The sequence below is a fragment of the Tenrec ecaudatus genome, chromosome 3, assembly GCF_050624435.1.
Source record: "Tenrec ecaudatus isolate mTenEca1 chromosome 3, mTenEca1.hap1, whole genome shotgun sequence".
NCBI classification, from domain to species: Eukaryota; Metazoa; Chordata; class Mammalia; order Afrosoricida; family Tenrecidae; genus Tenrec; species Tenrec ecaudatus.
Genome location: NC_134532.1, coordinates 174,643,128 through 174,654,794, shown reverse-complemented (window position 1 = coordinate 174,654,794; position 11,667 = coordinate 174,643,128). Strand labels below are relative to the sequence as shown.

At 40.0% G+C, this 11,667-nt stretch overlaps 1 protein-coding gene across 2 annotated transcripts in view; it reads left to right on the top strand.

Moving 5' to 3' along the window:
* Nucleotides 1–10,655: 10,655 nt before the first annotated feature.
* GABRB1 (gamma-aminobutyric acid type A receptor subunit beta1) overlaps nt 10,656–11,667 on the top strand; it is a 491,054-nt gene continuing 490,042 nt past the window's right edge. For both annotated transcript variants that reach the window (XM_075544978.1, XM_075544976.1), the window contains exons 1-3: nt 10,656–10,735; nt 10,933–11,024; nt 11,444–11,511. In XM_075544978.1, the coding sequence (XP_075401093.1) occupies nt 10,656–10,735; nt 10,933–11,024; nt 11,444–11,511 (240 nt within the window). The remainder of the gene's footprint in view (nt 10,736–10,932; nt 11,025–11,443; nt 11,512–11,667) is intronic.

Sequence of the window (11,667 nt, the reverse complement as noted above, 5' to 3'; positions counted from 1 at the left end):
TTTCTTTGCCCTAATCATTTTCAAAACTTTGCATCAAGTCCTCTTTTTTCCCCTCCCTCCCTGCTACCCCCTCCCTCATGAGCCCTTGATAATTTATAGCTTATTATTTTGTCATATCTTGCCCTATCCGGCGTCTCCCTTCACCTCCTTCTCTGTTGTCATATCACTGATTCTTAAGGAGGAGCATTTATTTTCTCTGGAAATAAGTTTCACTTCTAACATAATCCATCCTGATATTTGGTGTTAAAATTTAGAATATCTTGGTGACATTGAATAAAAATAATGGGAAACTGATGCTCTGAGAAATACTGAGAGAAAAGAGGGTCCAAGAAATACCTATGCTTTTGTGACTAATAGAAGCTAATTGTGCCCTCATCTTTTAAAATTTATGAGGAGTAATTAATATAGTTGGTTCTTCTTTTTTCTTTGGAAACTTTATTCATTTGATTATCAGGACCCCATCATCTCCTGATTTTATTTCTACTTGGTTAGCTGTTTCTTCTGTGTTTCTTTTTCTTGTTCCTCTGTCTTAATCCCAATGGCACCTTGGACTAACTTTTATCTCATACTTACAGTGTTGGTGATGATGCACAATTCATGGCATTCAATGCTTTGTCCTTAGCAATGACTTGAAAATCATTTCTTCATCTGGAAATATGTCTTTTTGTGCAAGAAAATCTTTTAAATATTTATTTATTTTTAAATTGGGAGTTAATGCATATATCAAATCATGCCATAGTTCAATTGCATCAAGCAGTATTCTACAATTGCTATCACAATCAGTTTCCAAACAATCCTTTTCTTTAATAAGAGTTATCTGCCAGATTACTCAGCATCTATCCTTGACTTTCTAATATATCAAATTTAGGATGTCCAAAACGGATGGAACACTCAAATTTCCTTCTTCAAACTATTGCTCAGCATCCCCCCCTCCCCCCACTGCAGAGAATGGCAGTTCTACTCTGCCATTGCTGCAGTTCAAAGACTTAGAAGTCATGCTGCACTTCCCTCGGTGCTCACACACCACACCGGATCCGTGATAGAAGCCTGTGAACTTGGTGGTTCATTGCTGTCCAACAGAAAATACTAAGGCATGCAGGAGGAATGCCATCATCTGCGAAGTAACACCTTCACTTTTCTTTAACACTTTCAAGGAGTCCCTTACAGCAGATTTTCCCAATGCAATATATCATGTGTTGCTTTGACTGTTCTTTCCAAGGGCAGTGATTGGGGATCCACGTAAAATAAAATCCTTGACAACTTTATATTTATAATCTTGGTTTCTGAGATTTGACTGTGTGAGTCTCAATCCAGGCTTCATAATTTCTGAACTAAGAGACCAAAGGCTACTTGTTTTTCTATTCCTAATTATAAGAGATCTGGAAAGATTAGAGTTGTAAGACATAAATGGCCTTATATGCCAATTAATATGCTAAATGTCCTAAGTAAATAAATAATAGGCCCCAATGTACAGCAGAATAAAACACTGCCCAACCGTGCGCCATCCTCACAATTGATATATGTCAGAACCTGTTGTCATTCAGTCTCCTGGAGGGTGTTCTTTGTTTTTCCTGCTTACCAATTATGATATCCTTTTCCAGGGACTGGTCTTTCTTGACATATGTTCAACAGACTTTTTTACTAAATAATTTTGTCATTTAAAGTACCCTTTCACTTCTATTTCATTCCTTACCTGCTTTATGACACCCAATGTTAAACTTATAAACGTTCAACTTCTGTATCTCTTTCCTACCACGTCAAAATAATTGCATAACAAATGCTTTAAAATTCACTGAATTTGACTGAAAAACAAAGAATTATGTGATTTTCTGGCTTATATACTTATGACTTCATGTTGTGTCTCAATTTCCTCTTTCTGATGCTCATAATTTATATGGAGTAATTCTCATTTATCTGGAAAAATATCTTTCTCAGTATTTTCTGGTCTAAACTCATTTGTGTCACCAGTTCTTTTGCATGCTAGTTAGAGTAAGAATTCACTCTTTAAAATGTTATCACTCAGAACTTTAAAATACATTGCTCTATTTATTTCTGGTACTAAATTTGCTGGTACACAGTAGAAAGCCAAATTATTCTTATTTTTGTGTACCCATGATGTTTTTCTGCTAAATAATTTTCAACTTTCATTTGAATCTTAGTGTTCTGAAATTTTACCAGAATGTGACATTAATCCTGCATAACATTCCAGAGACTGTTTAATCGTAAAACGAATAGATTTCTTATTAGTTATTGGTTACGGCTTGACCATTTTCATATATATAATTGGGGGTACACATATATGGTTGTTGGGACACACTGCAGAGTTGGCACCCACTCATAGTGGCCCTCGGACAAAAGTATGAATCATGGCTTGAGCCTGGGCTCAATCAATCCTCACAATTGATTGAGCCCATCACTGTAACCACCATGGCAATCCATTCCCTTTAGGCTCTTCCGGTTTTGCTTTTTGTTTTTGTCCTTTGTGATATTCTTTGCCCGATAACTTGCCTAAAAAACTCGAGATGGAGTTTTGCAATTCACGCTTGTCAGCAGAATCTTGGCTGTATTTTCTTCTCCAAGACGATCTGGTTGTTCTGCTCATAGTCCATGGGTATGTTTCAAATTTCCTTTCCTTCTTTTTCAGCTTCTTTCCTTATGAAATATTTCTGGATCACTTTAATCTTTCTTTATTGTGTGAATTTTAGCATGCAATACTGATTGCAAACACTCTATTGTTTGGTATAGATAAAATATTCAATGGATTCTCTGTCATTCAAACTTTCTGTGTAGTTTTTTTTAATTGGCAATTATATTTCATTTTCTTAGAACCACAGTTATTTTGCATGTTTGATTTTTTGAAGAATAACTTATTCTGTTCAGTTGTTATTATTATGTCGTTAGTATCATTTTGTTTCAGAGTAACTGTATTAGTCTGGGTACTTTAGAGAAACATAGCCACAGAAACTCATGAATAAGAGAGTTTTATATAAAGATTAAGTGCACAGCAAGAACACATCCCAACCCAGTGCTGTCCAGGCCCACAAGCCCAACATTAACCCATATGTCCAGCACCAATCCACAAAGTCCTCCTCCCTCTCACAAAACACATGCAATGATGCCAACTGCAGGTGGAGAGCTGAGTCAGTGAACAGGTAAGCATCTCAGTGCTGGCAGGGCTCTCCACACAGCTGCTCCAGCACCCAGGGCTACATCAGGGTAAGTCCATGTGACTTCTCCTCGGGGATGTCTCGCAGGAAGTGAGCCTTGCCTGGCTGAAGCAGGGCACTGGCTAAGGCAGCTGCAACCTGGTCCGACCACCAGAAAGCAATAAACCTGAGAACTCCAAAGGTCAGGCTCACCAAGCCATTTATCTCTCTGCCCTTCAATTAACTCCACATATGGTTATCAGCCAGGTTAGCACAATAAACTAACTACCTCAGTGACTCCATGTAATAGATTGGAACTACACCCTGGAGGTGTTAGAGTTTCATCCTTTGGGGAGATCACCGGTCCTTTTTCACATGGAGTGGCTTCATGAGCTTGAACCACCAACATTTTGGTTAGCAAATGCTTAACTGTTGAGATAACAGAATGTCTTCATTTAATTCAAGTCTCTCAGAGTCCATTATAATTTTCTTAAAGTCCTGTGATTTCTCTATTAATAATTTTCACGGATTTGGTTTTGTGTTTGTGAAATCTATTATTTCCTTTCCTTCATGATGTTGCTTTTATAAATTTGCTGTATTTTACACTCTCTTTTTTTTTTTTTTTGGTCATCTACACCCTCCCCAAGAAGCATTTTCTTCATAGGAAAATATTTTGAGGGGACCATGTGGTGAGCAGAAACATACAATGCCATGTTATTTGCATACAAAAATAACCTATTAGTATTTTCAGAAGAGTAACATGGACTGACACCTTGCCTGCAACAATGAGGTCAAGCATGGGAAAAATTGTGAGCCTGGCACAGGGCTGGGCAGCATTTCACGTGTGTTTGCATAAGAGCTCTATGGGATGGAACTGACTTGATGGTACCAAACAGCAATGACAAGAATAGAGTTGACTGTCTAAGTTAAAATAATATTGCACTGTTTAGAACCAAATTAGAAAAGATCCATGCCTGTGGCTAACATATTTCTAATTATAAGCAGGGGGAATTGTAACCGCTAAATCCATCATCCAATGTTTATTCAGCGTTTGTAAGAGTGATTCATGGCTGAAGAAAATATTTTATTTAAAATTTTTCATGAGTGAAGCTTTATTGCCTAGAAAAAAGATGGTTTTATGAACTTCGTTTCTTTCCTTGGATAGAATTAGATGAATTCGGTAATTAATTAATTCCTTGCCAATATTTAATTTCAGCAATCAGTGCAAATGCCTAATTTTCAAAATTTTCTTCTGTAACACAAAGTACTTAAAGAATTTTAATGACAATGAAGAAGTGATATTTTAGCATATTCTTGATCTCTTTTGAGTAATGGAGTATGAACATTTCCTAATTGGCCCAGAGACAAAGGATTTCATTTCTCAACCTAATGACCTACTTTCCCTTTGTAGTCTGATTCTTCCTTAGTCTAAGTGGAGCTCTAAGTAGATTCTTTTCATCATTTTACTCTCTCCCTGTCCTTCTCCCATCATTATAAATATAATGTATGTTCAGTTCTCTGTGAGCTCCATTCTCTTTAATATCATTGTCTTTACAAGTCTCAGCCTTTACTTGTGCTTTCTTCCTACCCTAACTCCTCCCAAGTTCTCAAATACATAGTTTCAAGGTATAGCTGAAAATTGTAGCTAATTTGAAGTGATTTCCCTATTCTCTAAGACAATATAAAATGTCCTTAATTCATTTCTACCCTGATAAATTTTTTCATTTATTAAGCAGATATTTTTAGAATTATAGAATAACATATTTACTCTGCTAGATTGTTTTCTTTCTTTTAGATTAAAAAAATAAATATTTTATTCTATTACCCTAAAAATTGCTTAATAAATGAATGAATGAACCTGAAATCTTTATTTGGAAAGAAAAGTACCTACTTGGGTAATTATCTATTAGTAGCACTTTCAGTCTTCAATTAATTTTATTCTTCAGTTATAATGATCTGTTTATCTATTTGTAACAATTTTATTTTCATGAATTAATATAAACCTATAAAAATAAATAGTTTTAAAAATTAATAAAGTTTAATAAAAAATAATTGTCATTTACTCTGGACACTTTGTCCAGGAAGCACCAGTCCGTGTCAAGGGTTTCATCCTTGGTGGAGAGTCAGTGAGGAAGAGGAAGACCCTCCCCAGGAAGCAATGACACAGTGGCCAAAATAAAGAGCTCACACAGGGCACCAACTGTGATGACGGTGGGCTGTGGAGCCACCATGAATCACAACCCATTGAAGACACCTACCACCAATAGTAATCTTTCCTACAATTTAACAACATTATGGATGACAATCATTTTCATTTGATACTCTATAGCAATGTCCTAACTATAATAGCCTTGATAGGCAATCATATCTGGTTTTTTCCCCCTATGCTGAGGCTGAACCACATGTTGTCTGTAGGTTTGTCCTTGAATACTAGTAACAAAAGACCTGACAATTTATGGGATGACATCAAGAACATAGGCCATAAGGAAAACCAAAGATAATTAAAAAGACAGTAATTTTTAAAAAGTCAAAGTGAATATAAGAAGAGAGAACAGCTAGAGGAAATGGAGAAAATGATGAAGTAAAAGAGCTGAATAGAACCGTCTGAGGGCCGCTCCGGAAGACAAAGAACAGATTTATAACAACATGTGCAAAGACCTGGAGATAAAATGCAAAAAGTAAGAACACATTTAGCAGAAATCCAGCTGAAAGATATGAACAAAAAAATTCAAGCTTTGACACAGTGAATTATAATATTGAATTATAATATTGAATTATAATATTGAATTATAATATTGAATTATAATATTGAAAGCTGCCAGGTGCCAAACATCGAATGGAGAAGGAAGCATCAAAAGAAGATGGAAGAAATACACAGAAAAATCAGTGAACCAAAAAGAACTAGTTGACATTCAGGGATTTCCAACGGGGAAATGTGCTGAAGAACCAGTGGCAGCTCAAGTTGCACTGACGGCCTTGGAGAAAACCAATGTCCCACTCACTGCCACAGAGTCCATACTCACAGCAACCCCTTGTGGGCTTCTGAGAAGATGCCTGTTTTCAGGAATAGATCGCCCAGTTTCAAACCGCCAACTATGCAGATCACAGCCCAATGCATAACCACTACACCCACCGGGGTTTCTACCAGTAAAAAAATAAGGACCCATGCGTAAATTGACTTTATACCAATTGAAAAGTCTCAACACCCTTTAGAAACACTAGAGCATTCACCTGTCTAGGTCCAGAAAATGCCAGATAATTCACCTGTCTCGGTCCATCAACTGTCTTGTGAAAATCCATATTTATACCCTTTGCAAAAAAAGGAGACACAACAGAATGCATAAATTATCTCACAACGTAATTAAGATCACAAGCAAGTAAAAATTTTTTGAAGATCATCCAGCAAGGATTGCAGCAACACACGGAGAGTGAGTTACATGTACCCAGAAATTCAAACTGGATTCAGAAGAGGATGTAGCATAATTAATGTTATTACTGGCCATTGACTGATCTTGGTTAGAAGCATAAAATATCAGAAAGATATTTACTGAGTCTTATTATTTATGCAAAGCATAAGATACTTGTGTGGGTCATTAAAAGAAAAAGATGGTGGAAAACATTAAAGGAATGGGAATTCCACAACCATTTGTCAGCCATTTGAGAGGAACAAGGGAAAACTGCAGGATTTAAAACCGGGAAATGTGTGTATTAAAGCAGTATCTATACAGAGCAAATAATCAGAGAAGCTGGGTTATATGAAAAAGAAAGAGGTAGGGCAAATTTTAAAACAATAGTGACTTACAATTGTATTTATGTTTGACCCCATAGTTGCAGCTAGTGTGTCAATTCTGTTAGGTAGCTTAGCCTAGGGAATTGGGAAGTCCATTTACGCATGCCCAGGATAGCCAGCAAAGGACAAAGCTGGATTTTCCCGCGGGTGGGCCCAGATGGGCGTTACACCTGGAGCAGCCCACCTGGGCCGGGTAATTGCAATTCAGCCAATGGGATCGATCTGGGGTCGTTCACCACACCTCCCCCGGGAACCCTTAAAAGGCAGGGACCTGAAGGGAGAGGGGCTCTTGGGCTCTTGGTCTTTTGGCATTTATTTCTTGTGACATGTTAAAAAGTAAAGTAAAATCTTTATTGCAATCTTTGAATACTAGGATATTTTTGAGATAACATTGCAAAAAACTTCTAAGAATTAAAAGACTTAAATAAATATTTTACTTGTTTTAAAATTCATATACATGCACAAGTATATCTACACACTTGTTAATCATCTTATTGCAGTATCATATCTCTAGTGTGACATTAGATGCCTTGGTGGCTAGTATTAGACTGCTAACTGCAAGGTCGGTTTGAAACCACCAGCAGTTCTGTGGGAGAAAGACAGAGTTGTCAACAGTTCAAATCCATCAAAACCCCTTGGGGGAGAAAGACGAGGCTGTCTGCTCCTGTAAATATTTATGACGTCAGAAGCCCTCTACTGGATCACTGTGCGTTAGAATAACTCGATGACGGTGAGTTAGTGAGCTAGTACGGTATTACTTTTATTTTAATGGAAGTGTTTTGTAAGTATCTTTCTTAATTATTTTGAAAACTATCTTGAACTCTTAATATTTTCCTTTAAGTTTGATGCTTTTGCCGAAATGCATCATAGATAGAAGTTGCTCAATATTCATGTGTTAAATGATGAATTTTTATATTAGATGTATCATCTATTAGATGCCCCGCTAATAAAATATTTTCCAAAGACACAATTGTCTTATCTATGTGAAAAAGCTATTGTTTTCAGATTAATTTGAAATATTAATTATTTTATACTTAATTTTTATACCGAGGTCCATTTTGGGGAACAAGAGAGTTAGATATGGTTAAATATGGTTAAACTGACAATGTAGCACAGTGTCTGACACATCCAATATGTTCAATAAATATGTGTGGACTAAATGAATTAACAAATGAAGCAGGTCAACCTCACCACCTATAATTTTCCACGGCCTGGCTTTTGCTAAAAGCGGTGCCATAGACAAGTGTTCCATTCTCTAGTGTAGACCTGCTCTCTTTCAGGTGAGGAGCATATGCATGGGAATTAAGAAGATACCTTTATAAAAATTTAATAATTTCATTGGAGGCTTACAGCTCTTATAGTAATCCATGTACCAATTGTATCAAGCACATTTGTACATGTGTTGCCACCATCATTTCCAGAACATCTTCTTTCTTGAACCCTTGGGATCAGCTTCTCTTTTTCCCCCATCGGACCCTCATGAATACTTGATCATTTATAAGTTGTTTTTATTTTCATAGTTTACACTGTCTGCTGTCTTCCTTCACCCACATTTCCCCGTTGTTTGTTCCCCTGGGGGTGGGGTGGGGCTGTAAGTCAATCATTGTGATTGGTTCCCCCTTTCCCTCCCTAAGGGATAGCTTCAAAAAAAGATAGCCCTTTCAAAGAATGCAAAGCAATGTAATTAAGCCATAGCACTCTAGCCAAGAAATGTCTCCAGTGCTTGTTTAAGCTTCCTTAGCATGACTTAAACTGTTCACAAGTTTATTGTGATGTTAAAGTCAGAACATAAAATTAGCCTTTGTAGAAAGTTAAGTGCACCTTTGTGTAAATGATGAAATTCTTAAGAATCTTTCTGACAGTTTCCACCTCTTGATGGCGCCAATAAAACTTTAAAACCTTGCATCAGCTCCACTCAGCTCCACTCAATTTGCCATCCCAATTGACTGGGCTACCTTAATAGAGGCTCTTTCTCAACCCTGCCCCCACTTGGCATCAATGCAAGCACGAACTAACTCACTCACTCACTCACTCCCCCCCTCCCTCACTGCCATCAAGTCAGTTTAGACTGATAGCATCACAATAGGACAGAGTAGAACTGTTTTGCAGGGACTGTAACCTTGATAGGAGTAAAAAGTCTCTTCTTTCTCCCAGTAAGTGGTTGGTTGTTTCAAACTGTTCATTTTGGGGTTAGCAGTGCAATTTATAACCCACTCTGCCACCAGGGCTCTCTAGAGGAGAGGTTAGGACCATAGAATCTCTTGAAATGTTGATTCCACCATTTCTCAGTATGATCTAATGCTAATTACATTACGCTGATTCAATCTATAGAATGGGGATAGTAACAATAAAGAGATAACCTAGGTAAAGTATCAAATACCTGGCACATACTCATCCGATAGAAATGTTGCTCATTTTTTATTACTTTGCAACTCAAACACCAGTTTGTATGGTTAGGCTGGGCTCAAACACACAATAATTGTGAGAGTGTAGGACCAGGCAATGTTAGATAAAGCCCCCAGGATTTGAAGTCCATTCATTGGCAACTAACATTTTTAGCATAGTACATGTGATAGTCCCTCTTTGTGAAATGCCCTGCCTTCTCTCCTCTACACACACACACACACACACACACACACACACACACACACACACACACATTTCTGCCCCTTTAAATTTTACCTCCTCTGAAAACCACCTGTGCCTCTTCCTGGTGGAAATGCTGCCCTATAAACTATCCAGAGTAAGGATAAATGTTGTCGTATTTCTTTCTGCTCCTCTATGAATCTGCAAATTTCTCCAGCTCAAGAACTCTAAATCTTTCCTTGTCTAGAACACTGTAAAGACGATTAAATCATTAATTTATTCAATATGAAATTACTTGATTATTACTATGCTGTCCAACAAACGAACAAACTTCTAGACCAGGAAGCTTAGCGTATGGATGCTCAGTAATAATAGTAAGATTGAAAAGATTGAGCAAAAGTGGAACTTGCACTGGGGAGCCCAAGAAAAAGGAGGGAATGTCCTTTGGCTTTCTGCTCCCCTCCTCTGGATGGGGCAGAGAGCAGGGGAGAGGAAAAGGAGAGCAAAGCTGGGGAGTGAGTGGACATGATGCTGGCTGGCTGCTCCTCCACATTCTCCTTCCACCTCCTCCTCCCCGGGAAAACAGTAAGCCAGATGTCCTAGACACCTCCCACGTGGACCTGACTCTTGGAGTTCTCCTGGGTTTCCTCTGCCCCTTCCCTTTTATTCCCACTGGTTTCCACCAGTCAGGGTTGGGGGGAGAACAGCCCGCCTCCTGACTTCCCTATTCTAGGACCACCGTGACTGTCAACCAAAGATGCCAATAGCAGGCAGCCTCTGGCAGATCCCTGGAAACAGAGTTAAAAAAAACAGGTTGAGGGCAGAAAGGAAATGAACATAGCAACGAAGCACCAACACCCAGAGGAAGCTCAGGCTACACAGGCATGTAGGGTCCCGTGCTCAGAAACAGCAGGCTGGGAGGACCCGGAGCACAGCAAACAGGAACTTTAAAGGGATTGAAATCTGTTGCCTGTTCCACACTAGGAATATTGTTTGCAAGGCACAAGGTGTCTTTTGGTAGCGATCACTCTGTGCGCATGCGCAGGTCCATTCGGGAATTACTGCCCTGCCGCGGACTAAGTTGCCTTTCTTGAATCTTCGCAGAAAAGAGAATTCTTCCATCAGAGTTAGTAATGTGGACAGTACAATACCGAGAGAGTCTGGGGCTTCTCTCGCTCCCTGTGATGGTTGCCATGGTCTGCTGTGCACACAGGTGAGCCGGTGGTGTTGAATGCCTTTTCTTCTTCTTTTAACCCGTCTTTCCTTTGCCGTTAACCCGTGGCGTTTTCCTGTTTCACTTGCCTGCTGTCTCCCGCCGCTTGCTATTTGGGAGTAGGTGTGCCTGGCGGGTTTCAGGTCTTCTGGCAGTTTGGGCTGATGCTGAATCCAGTTCTTACTTCTTCCTTTCAGCGCCAATGAGCCGAGCAACATGTCATACGTGAAAGAGACGGTGGACAGATTGCTCAAAGGATATGACATTCGCTTGCGGCCAGACTTTGGAGGTAATGCTTCATCTTTTTTTTTTCAACCTGTAACCCATCTCTAGTTCTCCTTTTCTGTCAAAGATACATGTCACCCACACACAAGCCCCAAACGTGTCATTTTCTTACACAGGCACTTCACTCTGCACACACACACACACACACACACACACACACACACACACACACACACACACGTTCACCCTGGCCCCCCCACCGGCAGGTGGCTGGAGCCCCAGCGGCGCCGACCTTCCCCGGGCCGACACACCCTCTGCACAGTCACCGCATCACGCGTGTGCTTTTATACCTGCTTGTCCCCTGTAGGGATGGGGGTGGGGGGGGGCTTCAGAATGGCGAGGGCGCGGGGCAGCCCCCGGCCTCTCCCCAGGCCCCCCGGCACTCGGAGAATATGTCCCAAACGTGCTCCAACCTCCCCGCAGGGCCCCCCGTGGACGTCGGGATGCGGATCGACGTTGCCAGCATAGACATGGTCTCCGAAGTGAACATGGTGAGTGGCCGCGCGATGGGCCCGGCGGCTCGGCTTACGCAGATGCGAAATGGACCCGTCCCCGGGCATGCCCTCTGCGCCCCCTTGGCGGTCCCCTGGGCCCCTGCCCCGGGTCCCACTCCGGAGCACCCGGCCGTGGCCCCCCGGGCTCCGTGT